Source organism: Halichondria panicea, chromosome 15 (assembly GCF_963675165.1).
Source record: "Halichondria panicea chromosome 15, odHalPani1.1, whole genome shotgun sequence".
Classification (NCBI taxonomy): Eukaryota; Metazoa; Porifera; class Demospongiae; order Suberitida; family Halichondriidae; genus Halichondria; species Halichondria panicea.
Window position 1 is genome coordinate 5,314,438 of NC_087391.1, and position 22,932 is coordinate 5,337,369.

Sequence of the window (22,932 nt, forward strand, 5' to 3'; positions counted from 1 at the left end):
TTTCTTTTTCAACCTATACACGTAGGAACACCAGCCCCACCCCTCTTTCACGCTCCTTACCAAAAACCACGTGGAATGATGAGCTCTGTGATGTTTGCAACTTGTATTATTAGTCACTTGCAGAAAATGTAAGTTATTTTATAATTATGTTCATTATTTTCCATTCTCGATCTCTTGCATGCAGATATTGTGTTGGATGAATTACATGCTCTGAGATCACATGATGAACAAACTAGAGGAGGGTGAAAACGAAACAGATATTATGTCGGGACATTACATTGCCTGGTAAGATATAATTCCGTATAGCGCGCGGGTAATTTTTGTGGGGTAAAATATTGGTTATTTTTGTGGGCAAGCTGACCTCTACGAAAATTTCTCCCACGAAAACATAGGCGTGGCTACATGCAGTGCAGTGCAGGCAATAAGTCCAACGAAATTTTTACTCACAAAAATCACCGTTTTCGAGTTGCACGATTTTTTTACCCCACGAAATTACCTGCTATATACGGTATAAAATATATCAGGTAATAGAAATCATAATAGTTAATTGGAACACCCTAAATTAAATGAGTTAATATAATTAGCTATTTCACGTATATAGCAACTTTATTAATGTGTTCATTTATCACGCCAATAAAATGAGAAGGAGATTCCACGTTGAGATTGTAGAGTTTGCAGGAGGTACATGTGAGCATGATAACTACAGCCGTACAGCAGAGGAGGTTGGCACAATTAAAATCTGTTTGTTTCACCACGGTTTTTTCAGCAGGTTGAAGACGAATTCGAGGCAAACAGTTTTTGTGTTGTCCTCGAATTCGTCTTCAACCTGCTGATCTCACTCTTGCTATTCTTGAGTATTTATCTCTCTTGTATACATCTCCTGTTAGTTTATAAATCATAAACCCATGATTGCTATACCTGCTACATTAAGACAGGAGTCAAAAAACCAAGGAAAGTGCAGCAACAACTCGAAAATTGAGTTTCTGGCTCATTGCTTCAAGTATGACTATGCTTTCTAGCATGACTGGGTTGTTAGCATCATTTACTGCTAGTAAGTATAGAAGGCTATAATATACGATCGTTTGAATCCTTAGCTAGAATAGCTACTTTTCTCTGTACGTTTCCTTCTTTTTTCTCTCTGTGCATGCACATTCCTCCGTTGATATGTGACCAACCTCCTCTGGCTGTGCAGTGAATGCCTAAATAACGTGGGTGTGGTCTCGTTAATGACGTACACTATTTAACTTTGCATCTTCAATGAATGTGAATAATTAATGAATGCACTAAAAATGAAATGTAACATAAATTTTGAAACGAACGACCACTGTGAAGTAAGGCCATCTGTTAGCTAAGATACTTTTGTGCTATTTTATTAGCTATACTTGTATTCATTATCGGGTAAAGCGTCACTGCTAGAATTACGTCTTCCCAAGTGGCCTCTCCAGTGTTCACATAAGCTTCGATGCATCTAAGCTTCAAGACAGACACTTCCAAGCGAGAGTGTCTTAACTCATCGATTAGCCCAGTTTTGATACCCAGGTTTACACACAGTGCCTCCCAGTTACCAATATCCTCCAACATCGAGTACAGCTCTTTGACACTTGTAATGGGATGTACGTGCTGATGGGTGGATACATTGCTAAGGCGATGATCTCGCTGTGCTGGCCAAATTCCTTCATTGTCAGGCATGTCCTTTGCGCCATATTTTCTAAGCGTTTTCTCACACTGTACGTCATTCTTTCGGACTGCTGCATGAAGCATCCTCGTTCCTCTTTGAAGGTCCAGAAGAAGGTCATTCGTATCAATGTCGTACTTCTGGCACAGGGACAGCACACTTTCAATCTCATGGTGCTTGTTCCTGTTCATCAGATAGTGCCATGGCGTGTTGCCTCGACTGTCTGGGATCAAGAGCACAGGTAGAATTTGCACATTTAGTTTTTCACAGACTTTTAGTAAAATTCTGAAGAAGTTAACGTGACCTCGCTGGAACGCTTTGTGTAAAAGCGTGGTGCCAGCGAGTGCATGGACCCCCGTCAAGTGTGCTAGTACCCCATAGCTGATCGACAATTCTAATAGCACCTCTGCTGCTTCAAAGTGGCCTAACTCAAATGCTAATTCGAGCGGGACTTCTTCTTTGTTATTCTTCGCAAGGAGAATATTCTTGGTGTACTTAGGGTACGTATTAGCAAAAACTGTCACATAGTGTTTATCAGCCATTCCTTTAATGGCCGAGTGTAGTGGTATGTCTCCATCATTGTCCATCCAAATGATGTAGATGTCATAACTTTCATCTTCCAGGTAGAGCAGAATCTTCTCAATGAGATCGATCGGGAAGACACTGTAAGACCTGGCAATCTGATTGAGTATAGTCCCCCCAAAGAGACTATCTCTCGTTTCCAGGATACATTTCCTGAAGACTTGCTTTAGGTCGGATGATGTAGTCATGCCTAGCCAGTGGTGCTGAAGCCACTTTGACAGTAAAGTCTGGCTAGACTCAAAAATTATTTCCACTCCAGTCATGCAATTTTGGTCTTGTTTTCCAACGACCAACGACACGACGCTGAGCAGTACAAAGGAGAAGATGTTTGTGATGTTCATCCTGCTGGGTCTGTAGAAAAGAACTCTATATTACTTAGATTCCAAACTAATTATGTTAACTTACTAGCCGTAGTAGTTGTTTTCTAAGATATTGTATAGTGGGAAATTTCGTTAGGAGTAAAATTTTGTGTTTTTCGAGGGAAAAGTAGTAATGCGAAAATTAAAACAATAAACTCCCACACACCGGTATTTCACATGCAAAGCTCTTGGTGGGTGTGGAGAGCTATTATATAATAATAGCTTTGTGAATCCATACTAGCTGGAGTCCTGATACTAGTACATGTGGTACTTGTCATAGTGTGTGTTTTTTTATGCAGGGATATTTGAATATGAAGTTGCTTCACCGTCTCCGCTACATCCTGGAGGTGTGTGCCCCGCCCACTCCACTACCCTCACACCTGTTGGATGTGGTCACCATGGTAGCAAGACACTCTGTCTACGCAGCCACTGAGGTATAAGCCATGTTGGTATGGTAAGTATATTCTTGATAATTAATTTGTTGTGTGTAGTATTTTAAATGAATGCAATCTCTTCAGGTGTACAGCTGCCCACGTCTGATGGATTATTGTTTTTGGTCAGTTTCTACCACTTGATTGGTCGACTGGGAGAGGGGATGTGGTTGATGGGCCTGCATGTGTGTCTGCACTAAAGCTAGTGTGTGCACTGGTGTCAGCTAGTAGGAATATCACAACTGCTTTGGTGAGTAAACATACACTGTGTTTGAGAGCAAATTATTGCTTATTGATACACGCTGTGTCAATATTTATACCTTGGTGCGCATGTGCAAGTGAGGCGTACGGTAGTGTGTGTGTGTGTGTGTGTGTGTGTGTGTGTGTGTGTGTGTTTGATTGAAGTGTATACAAAAGGTATTGGGGTGGGCAGGGATTGTCAGTCGCACACCCTCCCAATCAAACGGAAAGCTTCTAATAAAAATATATATACGATGGTTGGAATCCAGCCTTCATTCATTATTTTGTCTATAATTACTTAGCATATGGTTTGTTTACCTCCTTCTAGGTTGCAAATGGGTATTCACACATGTATATGTCTGTCATAATATGTGTCACTAAAGGTAAATAAGTGTACGTGTGAAACACACATATAGAATAGAAAGAAATCAAACAGGAACAAAAAAAGCAAACAGATGCCCGGCCTTGAGAGCCGAGAATGATGGGTTAAAGAGTCTTTAACGGTGCACCAACCCTCCCCATTCATCTGTTGCATTCAGAATAACTAGTATACTGAATAATTTTTGTAAGCTATTCACTTGGGGCCATGCTGATATTGTAAGCTATATTTATATTTGAGGTAATGCTGACATAAAGTATAGAACTTATCTTAGACTTGATAATTGGCTGCTGTAATACTTCAACTTAGCTTGCATGGCTGTGTGCTTTGTGTGAAATAATATGACCTTGCAAGGGAGGCTTAATTTATAAGTACAGTAGAACCTCGATTATCCGGCCCTCGATTATCCGGAACCTCGATTATCCGGCTTGACTTTTTTTATTTTATCAGATTACATAATTCATAAAATGGGCGTGTCCCTCAAATGCGCATGCGCGTTGCAGTTGTTACCATGGAGACATACCTGCTTTTCTTTTGCGCATGCGCAGACAACCATGTGACACTGCTGTTCATCAATAAAGTGGGTGGATCAAGGAGTGGTTTATCTATTCGATTATCCGGCATATTCACTTATCCGGCCTGCTTCTGGAACCAAGGTGTCCGGATAATCGAGGTTCTACTGTACAGGCCTGTATTGTCTGAGCCAGGTTTTGTGGTGATAGTATCTGATAATGGGATGCATATGGATCTATGTGGTTCTTCTAGGTGGCAAGCACAAACAAGCATTAACCTCAAATGTTGGTTCTTAGAATTAGCGTTAGGCATTAGTAAAAAAAAAAGATAGTAGTGTGTGTGTGTGTGTGTGTGTGTGTGTGTGTGTGTGTGTGTGTGTGTGTGTGTGTGTGTGTGTGTGTGTGTGTGTGTGTGTGTGTGTGTGTGCGTGCGTGCGTGCGTGCGTGCGTGCGTGCGTGCGTGGAGTGTTGCTACTCTACTTAGTAGTTAGCTCTGCTATTGGTAGCTGAGAGAGGGAGAAGAAAGCTGCAATTAATACTCTGCTGATATGATGCAAAAATGTATAATGTGTGTATAAAAGCTATTGCTATAATAGCTAGTAGCTTTAGTTTTGACACCTCCATCGAGGCATCAGCACCCGCGGTGCTTTCATTAGTTACAGATTTTGATGTTAAAGCTTTGTTGTTGAATAAAAACAAGGAAGTTTAACTTGCACGTTGGTTGCATGGCAAGCTAGCTACACGTGGCCTTTATTCGAGGCACTTACATGTAATTACACAATGTATATGATTTTTTGTTTTGAAAGTACTTATTTGCTGACTCTAGGACCAGGACTCCAGAAGCCATACTTCTTAAGTCTCCAGGCTTTTTGCTCCTAGTCCACAGCTAATGCATGTCTATGTACCACTAAAATTTCGGTCTCTTAATTAATTAGTACTTTAGAAAAGATGGGACTTTCCCAGGGAAAATCCCTGAGACTATATGTAATTAAAATAAAATACCAGTATACCATGTACCAACCACAAATTACTTTGATGTGCATGTGTGCATATCAATATGAAAGCACCGCAGGTGCTGATGCCTCGGTGGAGGTGTCAAAAGTACACAACATAAAGCTACTAAAGTCTATTTGTGCTAAGTTTGACCTTCATAACTTTGTCATACTTTACTGAAATTCAAAGTTACATATACCATTGGATTCCTTGTTAAAAAGCGCTTCTATCTATATGCTGTAGAGCTGGTAAGCTCCAACCAGCTAAAAGTTAGTATTTTCCATAGAAGTCCCAGGCATACTTGTCCACATAAATGAAGCCATAATTGACCACATAATTTCCGGGGTCGAACTCAACACAAAATAGCAATAGCTTTTATACACACATTATGAAGAATTCAGAATCACAGAGAAACAGCCCCACCCCACTACTCAGTGTAACTGCTGCTCGAACAGCGCTCCACGGTGGTCTATCCTCGGCATCACAACCAAGCCAAGAAGCTCGCCTCTACACTGCTGCAAAACAGCTCAAGCCCCCAGCAAAAAGAGCCGCTTCTAGTGCTATGGTGAAACAGAATTGACATGCATCACGAGGTCGAGGACTAGGTCTAGGAACACAGAATCTTCACAAAATGAACCTGACAATTTTAAAACCTGCATGGTTGCAAAGAAGAAACTCCAGCAGTGTTGAACATTCCTGCATGGCTGGACTTACTTTGATACTTGTTATTTCTCATGGTAATTATTAGCAAAGGGGCGGTTTGCGGTCAGTGCATTATAACTTTCAGCAGTGCATTATGCTGCATATTGCACTTCGCAACAATGTAGCAACGGGATATAACCATAATTATATAGCTTGAGCTTTTGCTTGAATCTCAAATTGTGTCATTTGTTCATATAGATGTTCTGCGAGAATGACTTTCATATAGGGACACGTTTCCCGAGTTGCTGAAGTGGCCACTACACCTGAGCAGCTCAAGATTGAGGGAACCACTGGTATGTCATGATGACGTTGACTACATTAATTAGTGCATAACATTTAATTTATTTTGTACTCAATAGCCTACCCACCCCCCCTGCCGTGGACCGGAGTCACTCTCTCGGGCTCCACTGCTCAGTCTATAGCTAACACTCTAACACAATAACTTTCTAAGACTACTGAGGTGAGTGAGGTCTCAGTGTGCACTGTCCCCATAGCTCGTGTCTACTAACTTTTAGTAGACACGAGCTATGGAAAGTTAGTAGACACGAGCTATGGGGACAGTGTACGTACACGGAGATTTTTAGATCAAAGCTTACCTATAGCTAGTCTAATTAAGTCCACGAAAATTGTTCTTTAATTAGAATTATCTGCTATAACGTGCAAAGATTAAAGGCGTGGCTTCCGGTAAGCAATCATTCCATGAACATTGTGCAACGAAAGGCTTTTACAGGCCATTTTACGAAATATAAGTGCCTCTAAAATTTCGCGCTATACGGTATATCAACAGTGAAACTTACACTATCCATTCTTACAGTATAAGAAATTGGCAATCACAACAGCTGCACTATACTGATCGATACAATCAGTATAGTGCAGCTGTTGTGTGCAGCTGTTGTGATGTGCGATTTTCTGAAAGCTTATCAATGCATGTTATTTGGCCACAAATTCTGTCATCATCCATAGTACCTTTTGACTAATCTTCCTTTCAGAAAATAGTGCAACTGCCCTGACCTTATTAGGTATTCTTTTACATGCCGTTATCTATCCTTTTACTTGCATGTACATGTATACATTGTAAATACTGTCTTGCCACGTACTCTCCCCTCCCAATGTAAGCTCATGCACACACACAAACTCTATCTACATCCACTCCCCTCACACCTGTTGGACGTGATCACCATAGTAGCAAGACACTCCGTATACGCAGCCACTGAGGTAAGCCAAGCTGGTATGGTAGATATAATATTCTAGATCATTAATTGTGAGTATGTACTTATGTATTTTATATTTGCTAAATGGAATCTTCAGGTATCTTCAGATGTACAGCTGCCCTTGTCTGATGGATGTTGTCTTCAGCCAGTTCCTACACTTGATTGGTTAACTGAGAGAGGGGGTGTGGTTGATGGGCCTGCATTTGCATCTGCATTGAAGCTAGTGTGATGATTAAGCTTGATCCTAGGCCGCACTATCTCCTTTGTTTAAAGGCCTGTGAAGGAAGCTATGTTGTTATATGCACAGATTTTGTACTGTCAAGGTTTCAGTTGACTTAGCTTGAAGTTTTATAATACATTGTACAATGTACTTACACCTGTTTATACCCTCCCTTGCAGTTATCTTGTCACCACCTATCCTCTGTGCTTGTCCGGTACACTATCCCCCCTGCCCTCTGAACTGGGACTACCTCTAGACCACTCCCTCCCCCTCTCTACCACGGCTCTGCTCACATGGGCACTGGCACTAGGCTACGGACTAGCCTCTCACGCAGTCAGGTGAGAGTGTGCATAAGCATTAGCTACAGTTGTACATAGCTAGTACATTGCGTAAGACCCAGTGTTTAGTATAACATTGTTGAATGGCCATAACTTTAAGTTCTGGAAGCCTGGGAAGATGTCATAATTCGTGTCATTTTCGGCTTAGCACAATGTGTGACTTTTTTAATGTTAGGGACACGTTTCCAGAGTTACTGAAGCAGTTGCACTGTGTTTCCCTGGACAACGGTAGCTCTCCCCTGCAAGCTAACAGAGACAAGGCTCTACTGTGTCTAGTGGAGGCAGTTCTCAGACTAGTGGCTATTACACCTGAGCAGCTCAAGATTGAGGGAACTACTGGTATGTCATGATGACGTTGACTAGTGCATAGCCCTAATATTTGATTTCTGTTGTACTCACTAGCTACCCCCCCTACCCCAGACACCCACCCTCCCCCTGCCGTGGACTGGAGTCATCCTCGGGCTCTGTTGGCTCCACTACTTAGTCTAACACAATGGCTGACTGAGACTACTGAGGTGAGAGGAGGTATCAGCTAGTACACTGGCTAGGCAGGGGGGCTACAATCAGAAATCCTACTACATGTGCTTGCGCAATGCATATGCATATGTAATTATAGCCACATTGTTTTGAGTGCGTGATCGAGGAAAATTATTGCTAAATGGTTTGAAAGCCCTCAGAAGAATGTTCGTATTCGCATTTCAATGCCAGGAAACCACACCCACCAAGAGCTTTGCATGTGCAAATATATAAATATCGGTGTGTGGGAGTTTATCCACGTTTTAATATTCGCCTGCTCTATCCTAATAAACACAAAAATTAACACTGCACATAATTTCCCGCATACGGTATCACAATACTTGTACCGTCGCGGGAAATTTAGTTTTGCGATTTAATTTTTGTAAAGTGATCAAAGTTTGCAAGTGATTATGCTCGCATAACATTCTATAGTAATACGGTAGTTCTTAGAATTACGTACTTTTCCAATGGTGTGCTCTAATATAACTTTTGTCAATCAGTCGCGAAGCCAATAGCATTCAAAGTTCTGCGAAAATTAATAATTCGCAAAATATTTTACATGTGATACTATAAATACTGTGTACATTTCACTATTATGCAGTTTTCTGCTTGTACAGGACGCACCGTGTGCTGGCAATGTGCTGCACTGTCTTGCCACATACTACCATCTCTCCCCTCCCAATGTAAGCTCACACACACACACACACACACACACACACACACACACACACACACACACACACACACACACACCACACACACACACACTTTGTTGTAAGTCTATCTACACACAAATGCTCACCTTAACAGCAGTAGATCCTTTAGGCCATAATTATAGAAATGGCAGAATCAATGGATACAGTAGAATCAATAAATCTCTCAGAGCAACTGGCCTCACTGTTACAACTGTGTGTAACCATGTGACCATAATGTTTATGTTTGTTTTTCCTGGCACATGCACACTTTTAGTTTTACAAGTTTGAAAGTGTGAATGCTCTTCCTCTCTCTTTGTATAAGACATCTGGTTGTGTGGGTTTATAGCAGTGCCCTCTAATTACGATGACTTCAATATTATTTTTTCCCATAATAATTTTAGCACCATTTTTTCAGTGCACATACATGTAGTCTCTCAAAATAATTTGTTTGCTGCCGCTGTTATTACATCAACTACGATGATATACCATATTAAAACTTTGTGAATATTCCCCCACAGAGATACGTCTGGTATTGCCACTCCCCTCGACACTCCGGGCACACCTCCACCACCCTCCCTACCCTCACACTTCACACTCCCCACACCCAACAAGCCTGCACTGTACGGCCGCCCCACGATGCAGTCAGGTGACTACCACAGTCTAGTGCAGCCTCGACTCTCGCTACTGACAGCCACCAACCTGACCTGGGGGTACATCAGACTAGTGGCACTACACAGCAACAAGGCCACAGGTTGAAACCTTGCTGTGAGTGAGTACATTGATACTTATTTTATGATATGGTTTGTAAGTAGCTGGAGCATATATATAATTATAGTGGCTGCAATAGCATATTCACACCTGCACAATTATTATTTTTACTTTGTCTTTTTATGCTGATGCTCTTCCTCTCTTTGTAGGTGGCTGCGATAGTTTGCAACCCAGTGTATATTGAGTATCTCAATAAAGTGTCACAATCTGATGGTTCAAAGGTGAGTTGTCTCCAACTCGACGCTAGCTAGTACACATGCTTGAAGTATCTCTCTCCATGCACTCAGGCGTCATCAACAATTGACCTTATTGAACTGTACATGCTCTATGAATCTGTACTGATGCTTCAGTCTCTTATAAGTTACCTCATTGTCTGATTATGTTTATGTGTTTAGGTGGAGTTGGGTTCATCCGTCCCAGAGGGGTGTGGTCAATTGACGTTTGATCTTGGACATAGGTTACTTAAACTCCTCCCACCTGAACCAGAGAGTATCGTATGTATTGAGTCTCCACTGTTGTATTGCACCCCTCGCTTATCAGGTAGTGTAATTATACAGCCTGCACACGCACACACACCCACCACCCTCTACACACACCCACTACCCTCTACACACACACCCACCACCCTCTACACACACCCACCACCCTCTACACACACCCACCACCCTCTACACACACACCCACCACCCTCTACACACACCCACCACCCTCTACACACACACCCACCACCCTCTACACACACCCACTACCCTCTACACACACACACCACCCTCTACACACACACCCACCACCCTCTACACACACACACACCACCCTCTACACACACACCCACCACCCTCTACACACACACCCACCACCCTCTACACACACACCCACTACCCTCTACACACACACCCACCCACTACTCTTCACACACACTCATGTTAGCAGTAGAGATCGACATACCATCATTCTCCAAGCTTCTAAAGACACCCTTGTATAAATCTACCAGATTGAAAGGGTAATGAATTGTTATAATTTCTTGCTGGCTTTGATAGTGGCCTCGTTACTTTTGCTGTGTTCATTATGTAGCTGTGAAGGAGAGTAAACCGCTGGACATCACATTCTCTGCTGGGGTGGAGCTACTGGAGGAGGACGAGAAGGAGGTACCTTAACCCCCCCCCCAAGCTATAACACAAGTCATGACTACATGTCCATTTTTTAAAGCTCATAAAATGTATTTCTTTCATCTACCTTTACAAGATTTACCACACACTCATAATTCACCCCCCCCCCCCCCCCCACACACACACACACACACACACACACAGCTGTACTCCTCCACTCGTATCCAGCCAATGCCGTACCTTCAGTACAAGAAGACCGTGCTGGCAGAGTATGAGAAGCAATCGAGACTAACTCTAGCAGAGTGTCGGAAGCTGCTCAAGATTGACGTGAACAAAACTAGAATTTCTTTGTCAGTAGAGGTTGGATTGAACACATCAGCTAGTGTTATTTTGTTGCTCATTAATTAAAGTGTGTCTGTCATGTTTATTTTGTTGAGAATGTCATTGAGGACAACATCACAAAGTACTCCACTGTGGGAACAAGGCTGCAAAACACCAGCCCCACCCCCCAGCCTATCTTTCACGCTTCTTACCAAAACCACGTGGAGCCAACTTAGTTGATGTCAAGGTTGCATTAATTAATAAAAGAAGAATGATTCGGAGGCCTACAGCTACTGACACAGAAGATGACCTACTCGCCTTCCAGGAGAAGTTCATGTCCTCTGGGGAGAAGCCCTCTGCCTCGGTGGATTCTCACAGAAAGATTAAAGTAGGCTCCAAGAGGGATCAGCATGACGACAGTAGTAAGGAAGGTCCTGCTCAAGCAAGAGATGTGGTGGATATTAAGAAGGTGGAGGGTAAGATAAATGAACTCCTATCAAATGGCACGGGATGTGGAAATGCAACTACAAGCCTACATACGCTGAATGCACACACACTTGCTCGTATATTATAATTATGACATGTATGCAGGTGGTATGGCGAAACCTCCTGCCAAGAGATCAAAGTTCAAGGAGGAAAGAATGAAGAAGAAGAGGTCAGCTGCTCCGGACCAGCATGAACTAATGGAGGGTAAGAGAAAAGAGAAGATTTTAATACCACTGTGTATGTGTGAGTACACGTTCGTACAGATCAGGATACGCACGTCACCAAGATACTCTCTGAAATACAGGTGATGTTTGTTACCTAATATATTTAAAATTAGTAATGGTTTTGTATTCCCACTTGCAGGAACGTGATACGATAAAGTTCACAATGTCCATGCCTAGATATACCACCAGAGGGGGTTTCCCCTCCGCCCACACCCTGGACACCACTACCATGGTTACGTCAACGGCAGAGGGTCAGGCGAAGAAGAGTTTGTTTGCTCAGGCATTTGAGGCTCATGGATCAAGTTTCTTTGGACTGGAGGAGATGGTTGGTCAAGATGAGCAGATGGTTGAAGGTGGTGGGGGTGTGCCCTCTGGAGGAAGCAAAGGAGGAGAGGAAGTTGCTGCAGATACTATAGAAAGGTTAGTATAATAATTTATTTACAGATTACAAATACACTATATAGTTTGTAACTGATAATGTTTCCCAGGCTTGATTTTTCGTCTCTTATTTCTGGAGAGGGTCTCATGTCCGTGGGCGCATCCAAGGAGGCAGCAAAAGAGGAAGTGATGAAGATCCATGAGGAGAATGTGCAACGACTGTCGTCCCTATCAGAGGAGGAAAGAAAGAAAGAAAGAGAGAACATAGTGCAGCAGCTAGGTAAGAAATACAAAATTGTAAAATTTGTGTCATAATAAACTCGTTTCTACAGATCCTAATCTCCTCTCGTTTCTCAAGTCTAGACACCTTCAGAAACAGCCGCTTCAACCATCTACTGGTGATCACATGACTATGGATCACACCCCTCAACCTCCTGTATTGGCAGACACAGCCTCTGATACGACCACACCCACTTCCTGGGTCCACATGGACGTGGTGGAGAGAGACAAGATGGAGTGGATGACGGACGTACCATCTCACGGGACTGCCCCTCTCGTCAGGAGCAGTAACGAGATCAGGTTCTCATTGGAGGGGCTGGTCATCCCACGCTCGATAGTAATACCCGCCCACCTTGGGTTACATCACCATGGTGACGAACCCCAGGTAGAGCTCAGTACACATAATGTCTTCTAGTGTGCATACAACTATTTCATTATTTCATTATTTTTACCTAGTTATTATTGTTAATTTTTGCCCCCAGGCTGCTGGCTACACTTTGAACGAGTTGTTGTCCCTGTGTAGAAGTACAGTGCTACAACAGCGAACCTTTAGTCTGCAACTGCTAGCTAAGGTCATTCAGAGAGCGAGGCATAACGAATACTCTAGTGTGAAGAGTGGATCTCGTGACAAGTGTGAGGATGGTGACTCTGTTCTCGAGCAGTTGCTTGCCTCTGATGTCCCGCTGTTGCTAAGATACTCTTTAGACGAGAATGTGAGCTCTGTGATGTTTGCAGCAGCTGCTGGTCTGCACTCGCTGTTAGTCATCCCTCCAGAAAATGTCAGTTACTTAGGTTGGTGCAATATTGAGATATTTTCTATTCTCTTGCATGCAGGTATTGTTGGAGGAATACATGCTCTCTTATTTTGGATGTGTTTTGCCGGCTTTGAGGTCACATGACAAACGAACTGTGGAGGAGGGGGAAAACGAAACTGAGATATTACATCACGACATTATATTGGTAAGAAATCTATATTATTACTCATGCTCTCGTTCTGCACTGCTAATAATTATGCTACTGCTAGTATGCAACTTGAGCCTGAGGGCAAGAGTTGTGTATTAACAGTACAGCGCAGCACAAGGAAATGACCTACTTATTGCTGATTACATAGTCCTGCGTCATGCTGTTTCCAAGTATCAGCCCTATGCTCATAACTGGTTACCGCGGTTATAATGATTAGAATTGGTTCGCCATGCACGCATCCACAATGTTCACACTCAGAAAAGCTTATTTGAGGATACAGTTTTCTACAAAGAGCTACTAACAAAAGCATTGGAAGTATATATATACATCTAATGCTCTAAAATGTTTGAGTGATTCTAGCTGCTACGTTATAATTCTAGTGGTGTCCGTGTGATAATTATCTATCAATTTTGCAAATGTTCCTGGGTGATCTTGCGGACAATATCTAATTTATGAATGGGATACAGGGTCACAGCTAGGATCACTTCTTCCCACGTGGGGTTGCCATTGTCGAAATATGCCTCAGCACACCGAAGCTTTTGGACCGATACTTCAAGTCGAGAATGTCTTAGCTCGTCGATAAAACCACTTCTGATACCCAAATGTACACATAGTGCCTCCCAATTTCCCACGTCTTCGAGCATTATGTACAGATCCTTGATCCTGGTAATGGGATGAGAATCCTTATTTTCTGCAAGGCCATTTGAGCTGAATCGGTGGTTTCGTTGTTGTGGCCAGAGTCCCTTGTTGTCAGGCTGGTCTGTCACTCCCCACTTTCTTAGTATCTTCTCGCATTGTCGATCGTTCCTGCGGACAGCTTCGTGCAACATCGTTGTTTTCTTCTGAGGGTCTGAATATAGTTTATTGACATCAATTCCGTATTTGTTGCACAAGTACATCACCTGCTCAATCTCATGGTACTTATGTCGGTTTATGAGATAATACCATGGCGTGTTACCTTGACTATCCGGAACCAATAACACTGGTAGTATGGATATATTGAGCTTCATACAAACTGTTAACACGATTTGGAAGTATTCAAGGTGTCCACGTTTGAACGCCTTGTGTAGCAGAGTTGTGCTACTGAGTGTATCAACGCCTGTTAAATGTTCTAACACTCGATGTTGTACCGATAATTCCAGTAGCACTTCCACCGCTTCAAAGTTTCCTAACTCAAAGGCCAAATCCAGTGGAACGTTACCCTTATTGTTCATAGCCTTCAAACATTGGTCGGTGTACTTTGGGAAAATGTCAGCGAAGATTTTGATGTAAGATTGATTGGCCATTCCTTTGATTGCTGAGTGTAGGGGTATATCGCCATCATTGTCCATGATTGATAGATAAACTGCATATCCTTCATCTTTCAAATAGTTCAAAATTTTCACAATCAGGGGAATTGGAAACACATCATACGATCGGGCGAGTTGATTGAGGATGGTTCCTCCGAATAGACTGTCTCTCTGTTCCAGTATGCAGCCCCTGAAGACGTCCTGCAGGTCACTTGAAGTGATGTTCACCCAATTGTGTTCGAGCCATCTAGACAACAGGACCTGGCTACAATTTTCGTTGAAGAGTTCCTCGACACCAGTCGTGCAGAAAATCTTGCTTTCAGTTGTCCATACAAAAAGAAGGACTACTACAATAACTTGATGCAGGTGAGACTTCATTGCAAAGCTTTAACCATGAGAACTATGTATATATCCAGCACAGCTGAGAGTTTTTATACTAGTAGAAACCGGATGAATACATGTACATTTTTGTGGCTGGGTTTCATCTTGTGGGAGGGGGGGCAGGGGTAAATATTCCCCCTCCCCCCAAATGTTGAAGAATAGTACTGTTTATGATATCTACTGTGATGCATTAGCATGTAATAGGGGGTGTGGTCAACACATGTGGGAGTGGTCAGCTATTTTGGGGCGTGCGTAAACCTTCCCCCCCATACGAGTAACTGCCTAACATTACGCTATGTTTATAGTTATAATTATGTCTGCCATTTGCTATGTTTATGGAACATTTCTTGTGTAGGATTGCTAATAAATGTATATATACTGCATACCTTAAGGTGACATTATTTTCGCGAGTATTAATTTCTGCTATTTCTGCGAATGAGAGTAAAATCGCAAAAATTAGTACTCGCAAATAATTGGCGGCGGCGCCCTCTTGTTTAATGTATCCAGATCTCGAAAAATTATACCAGCAAAATATACAAAACTGTAAAAACGCAAACAAATCTACCTGTGAAAATATGTCACCTTAAGGTAATTGCAGGGATATTTGAATATCGTTCACTGGTAAACTTTACTTGGCAATTTGATAAAATTTTCCAAATTAAAATGCTCGCCAAATTTTCTCGTTATATGTAGTTATTTTCTAAGACAGCTGTTGGGGAATTTATGTATAATATTATGTGGTTTTTAGAATGTTGTGGTTTATTATTAGTGTACTGTCATATTGTGTGCATTTATGCAGGGATATTTGAATATGAAGTTGCTTCACCGTCTCCGCTACATTCTGGAGGTGTGTGCCCCGCCCACTCCACTCCCCTCACACCTGTTGGACGTGGTAACCATGGTAGCAAGACACTCAGTCTACGCAGCCACTGAGGTAAGCCAAGTTGGAAATCACATTAATTGGTATTTTATACTTGCTTGCTAAAATGAATGCAATGTTCATCAGGTGTACAGCTGCCCACGTCTGATGGATGTTGTCTTTAGTCAGTTCCTGCCACTTGATTGGTCGACTGAGAGAGGGGGTGTGGTTGATGGGCCTGCGTGTGTGTCTGCACTGAAGCTGGTGTGTGCACTGGTCTCAGCTAGTAGGAACATCACTACTGCTTTGGTGAGTAAACACATATCAAAGTAGGTCTAAAATTTGGTTTTTAAACATTTGGAAAATTGTCCCAGGATTTTTCCCTGGAAAAGCCCCATCACTTTGGTTTTAAACATTTGGAAACTTGCCCCCCCCCCCCCCCCCGGATTTTTCCTGGGATTTTCCCTGGAATTTTCCCTGGGAAAGTCCATCACTTATCTACACTCTTGGTTTGGCTTCTTCCCAGAATACCTGAGCTTAGCAACAATCATTGTAGCCTCGATCCCAGGCCGCTCTTCCTCAAAGAAAGGGCCTTGTATCGACTGCTTGCGCATGCGCCACATAATCCCAGAAACTGGGGACTCCGGATATCATCGTATATTGCTCAGTAAAACCATGACGTTACAACGAACGGAAGTGGATTGAAGTCAGTGGAGAAGTGCGATTGTGAAGGTTTTTAGCCCGTGTGATAGCATTCTAATAGCTGCCCTTAGCCTGCTATGTTAACAAAGGACTCACAGCCTGCAACAGTGTGGATGGCAATCGTCTGAAAGGAGGGAAGGCTGACAATGCTTATATGGACAGGCCACGCCCATCTGACACTAACCTCAAGTGGTGAAAGTCTACATGTAGACTATCAGAAGAAATAGCATGCTGTACCCAAACATACAGCTCTGTCTCTAGCTAGCTAGCTATATAGTTCTGTGTATGTAGTGTTCTTTGTGTGTATATGTCATTCAGGATATTAATGGGAAACATTACGGGGAAATTATCCAATAATTTTGCGCGTCAGTAGCAGGCCTCCTTTTTGTGAAGGAGGCTACAATCATTGTTGTTATTGCAGTACTTGTCAGCAACGTTTTAATTACACCATTGTGTATGTGGGTTGTGCTTGAGTATTACATTGTACAATGTACTTAATTTAACCCTCCCGTGCAGTTATCTTGTCACCACCTCTCCTCTGTGCTTGTACGGTACACTATCCCCCCTCCCTCTGAACTGGGACTGCCTCTAGACCACTCCCTCCCCCTCTCTACCACGGCTCTGCTCACATGGGCACTGGCACTGGGCTATGGACTAGCCTCTCACGCAGTCAGGTGAGAGTGTGCGTAAGCATTAGCTAGCTACATGTACATAGCTAGATTGCGTAAAACTTAGATATTGAATGGCTACGTTCTAGAGATTGTAAGCCTGGGAAGATATAATTATACCTAAATCTATATTTCAATATCATAGAAGCTCTGTATTACCATAGATAGAGTAGAGAGGGATTGGAAACGAAAGTACCCTTGAAGTACCATCCGTGTATCTCCGCGGTTTTAATCGAGGCTTACTTTTTAACACGAGGGCTAAACATGAATAATTCATGAGAATTGTTTGCTCTCTGTAAGAAGTCCACGAGCAGTTCTGCTGCTAAACATCAACTTTTATCTAATACTTGAGGCCATTTAGGACACTATTTAGTTACACAACCTTAGCTATATCATAGGTTCTATAGGAACACAAGCATGAAAAGCGCTGTGTACCTCTAGCTACTTCACGACAATCGAGATTATATTTTCTTCGTTTCCAATTGATACCTACTATCAGGGGGCATGTGATTCAGTAATGGGGGTAGCTCTGAGATGTATGCATTGGACACAATAAGTTTCCCGGGCTTTTGCGGGAGTTATGAGGAGATACACGGATGGTCCCAGAGCCACTACGTAGACTTCATTGTAAAACATCACGTGAATCACTTCCGTTTCTACTCGGTATATCACTAATTTAAGTGTGTGCACTGTATAACTTTTCATGTAGGGACACGTTTCCAGAGTTACTGAAGCAGCTGCACTGTGTCTCCCTGGACAACGGTAGCTCTCCCCTGCAAGCTAACAGGGACAAGGCTCTACTGTGTCTAGTGGAGGCAGTTCTCAGACTTGTGGCCATTACACCTGAGCAGCTCAAGATTGAGGGAACCACTGGTATGTCATGATGACGTTGACTAGTGCATAGCCCTAATATTTGATTTCTGTTGTACTCACTAGCCTACCACACCCACCCACCCCACCCCCAGACACCCATCCTCCCCCTGCCGTGGACTGGAGCCACTCTCGTGCTCTGTTGGCTCCACTGCTCAGTCTTACACAACAGCTGACTGAGACTACTGAGGTGAGCCATTGATTAACAGGAGTGGTGGTGTAGCCATAGTTTACCTTAAGGTTGGTATTATTGGCGGGTACTAATTTTAGCGAGTTGAAATGACTAGACTGGCGACGCGACAATATTACTCTCTAATTGTACGTAATGCTGACGTGTTTGTATTATTAGCGAGTGGTTGATTTAGCGGAAAAAATGTCAATTCGCTAAATTCGCTAAAATAACAACCCGTTAATAATACCGACCTTAAGGTAGTTCTGATAATCCAATTTTCAAAGAAATGTTATGATTCTCTGAAAGCTTAGAGAAAGACCTTTCAAACGATGCCCTAAATGAGTAATGCATTTCCTAGACGTGTTTACTAACATGCGGTTCCTTCGTTTACGTGTGTAGGCTAGGCGTGTAGATGTGTACTGTTTCAATCATGACAATTTACCATCATATAATTCATGCAGTTTTCTGCTTGTATACAGGATTCACCGTGTGCTGGCAATGTGCTGCACTGTCTTGCCACATACTATCATCTCTCCCCTCCCAATGTAAGCACACACACACACACACACACACGCGCACACACACACACACACACACACACACACACACACACACACACACACACACGCACATGCACGCACTGTGTTGTAAGTCAATCGTTTTAAACATATTTAACAGGTATCTTCAGTGGATCTCTCAGAGCAGCTAGCCTCACTGTTTAAAGGGCCCTTCTTGTGTTTGGCCAGTTCACCTCTCTTTACAAATTCTCTGCTGACTATCCGGCAAGTCTGTTTAAATGTGCATGCTAAAATGTCATGTTATGTAAAACTCGTACTTGTGCTACAGTGTAGGAAGCTTAGGCAGGGTTACTAAGTCTCCTCCCCCCAAAAAATATATGGCGTTGTAATCACATCACTACATTACTCCCCATCCCCGCAGAGATACATCTGGTATTGCCACTCCCCTCGACACTCCGGGCACACCTCCACCACCCTCCCTACCCTCACACTTCACACTCCCCACACCCAACAAGCCTGCACTGTACGGCCGTCCCACGATGCAGTCAGGTGACTACCACAGTCTAGTACAGCCTCGACTATCGCTACTGACAGCTACCAACCTGACCTGGGGGTACATCAGACTAGTCAGAGTGGCACTACACAGTAACAAGGCCACAACCACTAAGGTGAGGGAAGATGTTGTTGAAACTATAGCAATGAGTTAATTAGTAGAACATAGATATACAAAGCGGGTTTGATATCGTGTGTACAAGTTGCTAGAACTGAGTATTCATATTGAATTTCTGCCTCTGCATGATATTATAGGTGGCTGCGATAGTTTGCAACCCAGTGTATATTGAGTATCTCAAGAAAGTGGCACAGTCGGAGGGTTCAAAGGTGGGTTGTCCCCAACACGATGCTAGCTAGTACACATGCTTGAAGTATCTCTCTCCATGCACTCAGGCGTCGTCAACAATTGACCTTGTTGAACTGTACATGCTCTACGAATCTGTGCTGATGCTTCAGTCTCTCGTAAGTTACCTCATTGTCTGTATAATTATATGATTATGTTTATGTATTCAGGTGGAGCTAGGTTCGTCCGTCCCAGAGGGGTGTGGTCAATTGACGTTTGATCTTGGACACAGGTTACTCAAACTCCTCCCACCTGGACTGGAGAGTATCGTATGGGATCTAGTCTCCACTGTTGTATTACACCCCTCGCTTATCAGGTAGTGTAGTTATATAGCCATGCAAGACAACACTCACACCCACCCCCTCCACACACACACACACACACGTACCCACCCCCTCTACACACACACCACACACGTACCCACCCCCTCTACACACACACACACACGTACCCACCCCCTCTACACACACACACGTACCCACCCCCTCTACACACACACACACACACACACGTACCCACCCCCTCTACACACACACACGTACCCACCCCCTCCACACACACACACACACACACACACACACACACACACACACGTACCCACCCCCTCTACACACACACACACACACGTACCCACCCCCTCCACACACACACACACACACACGTACCCACCCCCTCTACACACAAACAGGACAAGAAATCAATCTCTGTTTCTGGAACAAGACGTCATCAGCTTGTCACTAAGAGACCAGCCTCAACCAATCACAGTTCAGGATAGATCTACCATCACCAAGACCACCAGTCAACTGCTGACAGACTCACTTGCCCACCTCCCCACCATCAGAACCACCTACCAGCTGGCATTGAGGGAGAGCGGTGTCTGCTCTCGTGCAAAGATACTCCGCTCTGAGTAAGTTTATCAATCAGCCGAAATCCTTGAAGTGGTATCATGAATATAATTATAACATTCCGGGCGCTTACCACAAAATGTTGTAAACGTACTTGTGTATAAAAGGGGGCAGCTGATGCTATAGAGTCAGCTTTGCGCAGTGGCAGTACCATAACCAATGAGGTTTTACCGAGGTGTGGTTATTGCTAGTTGAAAACTTATCCCAATATCCCGCAATGACGACGTGAAATACCGTCGGCATTTGCAATTTTTGGAGACCACTACGGTGGTCGAATCACACAAACAATAATTTAATGATTAGTGCTGCGAAGAAGGCTAGCTGCTTGATTGTGCTCTGCCCTGTCTTGTCACATTGGTTTAGGGCACTCTTTCAGTTGCCATAACTTGAATTCTGTGGACCCAAATTCAACAATTTTCTGATTTTCTGAGAGCTTACAATGAGATGTTTCAAATGGTATCACATCAATATTCATTTTTAACAGATTACAAAATTTGCCAATTTCAGCCAAATACCATGGATTATATATAGCCCATGGTCCAAGGCCGAAAAATGACAAATTACGACTCCAACCAAATTTTGGATTGAAATATATCATTTGAAAGGTCTCTTTCTAAGCTTTCAGAAAATCATAAAATTGGTGAAATTGGATCAGCGATACTAAAGTTATGGCTGTTGAAAGATGTTTTCGGCACATTGTAGTGTGTCTTTACATGTTTCATTTCTCAGGGCTATATTTAACGGACATCCCTTCCAAACACCTTCAAAGCTCCTCCCACCTTGCCACGCCCCCATCATGCCAGAGGACTGGATCATGCTACCCATTATGCTTGAGTATAGCAAAACAACAACTGAAACTCAAAAAAAGTTTGTGATTCTGTTGAATTTGAAATAATGTCTTTTTTTTATTATTAGAGTTTCAGACGCAACTGATAGTTTGGAGAGAGTTGTATCCATGGTAACATGCTCCCTCCAATTGCTCTTGTTATTGGAACACCTTCATCCGCACTTGTTGAGGAAACTGCCGACGTCGGCAAAGATCGCCCGACTCATGTGCATCTTTCTAATTGGTAAGCATGCATATAGAAACTGCCAGTGTGTGTGCTGTGCATAAAATTAAATTATCTTCTTATTTTGACAGATAGTGAGCTGTTTCTGGAGAGGGTGGTTCATGATCTGCTGGCTTCTCTGCTGAGCCTCTACTGTAGAGGTGGTAGCCAGCTGGACTTCACAACTCCTATCCCCGGGCTGACATCTTTTGTGGACCTGTAAGTGGGTTTAGTACATGTGTATGACAATAATTATCCTTATGGTACTCGCTTAATGTTTTTCTCGTTGAGGGCTTTTATAGTTCTCAGAATTTAATTTTCTCCTTTAGATACACTACTTTGTTGGAGCAGTTCTCGGCTGTATCCTATGGCGACCACCTGTTCTCCTGTTTCCTGCTCCTGCCTCTACAGCAGCTGTTCTCCTCTCACCTGAAGAAGCTGGTGTGGGGGGAGAACCCTACAATCATTAGAGTCTTCTCCCTACCACTTACTGAGGTGAGGGATTCTTTCCTCATACATATTTTTAGTTCTTTAATTTCCACACCCACCACTTAATAATTTGTTCATTTGGCTCTACAGGTGCCAGTACCTTTGGACAGTTTTCTCGTTCCTATAGAGACTGACATGCAACTGATTGATATGTACATGTCTGCATTATCAGCGGAGACAGTCAGGTATGCATGTACATAACCACACCCCCTAGTTACCTGTGTCCATACAGGCGTGTGTGGAGTCCATTGTTTTACCTGGTGGCGGTCCATCACGTGCACAGCTGTATCTTCAGTGATGGCTCCCCTGAGGGGCAGAGGAGGCAACTGTTGCAGAGAGTGGTCAACCTGTCTAATCAGGTGAGCTAGAGGGGATCCCTGTCTGTCTAGCATAGCACATGTAATGACGTGTACTTCTCCTATACCCTAGATGTGTGTTGCGTTACCTTTGCCTTTACTGTAATATTTTTGGATGCCTGCTTTAATTTGCTTGTATAATTTACATGTTGTAAGTAATTTGTCTTTTGAGTATATGCACATTGATCCACGTACTGCCCCACCTCTCAGGAGACAAAGAGATGTGTGCTACTGTATGTTGGTGTGGACACGAGCTCACCAGCTGGTGTGAAACTAAGAGAACAGTTGGACGAGAGACAATTAACAATTATTAAATCATTGCTAGGGACAACCATTAATGTGCTGTAATGCTTTGTGTACAAAGAATATCTTCAAAGACCCCACAAAAACATTTGGAAAAA

General features: G+C 43.0%; 4 protein-coding genes and 1 non-coding gene across 8 annotated transcripts; 3 read left to right on the plus strand and 2 right to left on the minus strand.

Moving 5' to 3' along the window:
- Positions 1-1,253: 1,253 nt before the first annotated feature.
- Positions 1,254-9,077, minus strand: LOC135349076 (uncharacterized). 2 transcript variants are annotated; one of them, XM_064547553.1, is made up of 3 exons: positions 8,961-9,077; positions 8,619-8,684; positions 1,254-2,608 (listed from the first exon to the last, which is right to left on the minus strand). In XM_064547553.1, the coding sequence occupies exon 3, from the start codon at positions 2,596-2,598 to the stop codon at positions 1,345-1,347; it is 1,254 nt and encodes a 417-aa protein (XP_064403623.1). In that variant the 5' UTR covers positions 2,599-2,608; positions 8,619-8,684; positions 8,961-9,077; the 3' UTR covers positions 1,254-1,344. The 2 variants fall into 2 exon arrangements, with proteins under 2 accessions (XP_064403623.1, XP_064403625.1); XM_064547555.1 differs by lacking the exon at positions 8,619-8,684.
- LOC135349080 (uncharacterized) lies at positions 6,351-11,166 on the plus strand. Of its 3 annotated transcripts, none has more exons than XM_064547560.1 (12): positions 6,356-7,088; positions 7,182-7,249; positions 7,484-7,642; positions 7,818-7,981; positions 8,063-8,157; positions 8,776-8,841; positions 9,372-9,622; positions 9,771-9,842; positions 10,017-10,161; positions 10,549-10,621; positions 10,693-10,766; positions 10,932-11,166. In XM_064547560.1, the coding sequence occupies exons 1-7, from the start codon at positions 6,993-6,995 to the stop codon at positions 9,501-9,503; spliced, it is 780 nt and encodes a 259-aa protein (XP_064403630.1). In that variant the 5' UTR covers positions 6,356-6,992; the 3' UTR covers positions 9,504-9,622; positions 9,771-9,842; positions 10,017-10,161; positions 10,549-10,621; positions 10,693-10,766; positions 10,932-11,166. The 3 variants fall into 3 exon arrangements, with proteins under 3 accessions (XP_064403631.1, XP_064403630.1, XP_064403629.1); XM_064547559.1 differs by having other exon boundaries at positions 9,372-9,618; XM_064547561.1 differs by lacking the exons at positions 9,771-9,842; positions 10,017-10,161; positions 10,549-10,621; positions 10,693-10,766; positions 10,932-11,166 and having other exon boundaries at positions 6,351-7,088; positions 8,760-8,841; positions 9,372-9,428.
- Positions 11,167-11,247: 81 nt separating this feature from the next.
- Positions 11,248-22,927, plus strand: LOC135349071 (RNA polymerase II-associated protein 1-like). Its single transcript, XM_064547548.1, has 27 exons — positions 11,248-11,524; positions 11,640-11,738; positions 11,798-11,838; positions 11,898-12,178; positions 12,247-12,416; positions 12,469-12,800; positions 12,898-13,194; positions 13,250-13,375; positions 15,848-15,982; positions 16,055-16,216; positions 17,126-17,283; positions 17,987-18,150; positions 18,243-18,337; positions 18,799-18,864; positions 18,998-19,101; positions 19,259-19,505; positions 19,645-19,716; positions 19,783-19,851; positions 19,903-20,048; positions 20,421-20,639; positions 21,367-21,504; positions 21,553-21,707; positions 21,779-21,905; positions 22,016-22,181; positions 22,266-22,360; positions 22,408-22,534; positions 22,742-22,927. Exons 1-27 carry the CDS (start codon positions 11,320-11,322, stop codon positions 22,877-22,879), a joined length of 4,134 nt encoding a protein of 1,377 aa, XP_064403618.1. The 5' UTR covers positions 11,248-11,319; the 3' UTR covers positions 22,880-22,927.
- LOC135349075 (uncharacterized) lies at positions 13,626-15,120 on the minus strand. Its single transcript, XM_064547552.1, has one exon. The coding sequence runs from the start codon at positions 15,043-15,045 to the stop codon at positions 13,783-13,785; it is 1,263 nt and encodes a 420-aa protein (XP_064403622.1). The 5' UTR covers positions 15,046-15,120; the 3' UTR covers positions 13,626-13,782.
- LOC135349455 (U4 spliceosomal RNA) lies at positions 20,768-20,908 on the plus strand. The gene has a single exon (XR_010398919.1). It is a non-coding gene; the product is annotated as a U4 spliceosomal RNA (small nuclear RNA).
- Positions 22,928-22,932: the final 5 nt, after the last annotated feature.

What these genes read in the sequence shown, in the direction of transcription:
- LOC135349076 (XM_064547555.1), bottom strand. Translation starts at nt 2,598, where the DNA reads ATGAACATCACAAACATCTTCTCCTTTGTACTGCTCAGCGTCGTGTCG.
- LOC135349080 (XM_064547560.1), top strand. Translation starts at nt 6,993, where the DNA reads ATGCACACACACAAACTCTATCTACATCCACTCCCCTCACACCTGTTG. An exon ending in CAAGATTGAGGGAACTACTG is followed by an intron (nt 7,982 to 8,062) that starts GTATGTCATGAT and finishes CCCCTACCCCAG; the next exon opens with ACACCCACCCTCCCCCTGCC. An exon ending in GGCTGACTGAGACTACTGAG is followed by an intron (nt 8,158 to 8,775) that starts GTGAGAGGAGGT and finishes CTGCTTGTACAG; the next exon opens with GACGCACCGTGTGCTGGCAA.
- LOC135349071 (XM_064547548.1), top strand. Translation starts at nt 11,320, where the DNA reads ATGATTCGGAGGCCTACAGCTACTGACACAGAAGATGACCTACTCGCC. An exon ending in AGATACTCTCTGAAATACAG is followed by an intron (nt 11,839 to 11,897) that starts GTGATGTTTGTT and finishes TCCCACTTGCAG; the next exon opens with GAACGTGATACGATAAAGTT. An exon ending in GCAAAGATACTCCGCTCTGA is followed by an intron (nt 20,640 to 21,366) that starts GTAAGTTTATCA and finishes TTCATTTCTCAG; the next exon opens with GGCTATATTTAACGGACATC.
- LOC135349075 (XM_064547552.1), bottom strand. Translation starts at nt 15,045, where the DNA reads ATGAAGTCTCACCTGCATCAAGTTATTGTAGTAGTCCTTCTTTTTGTA.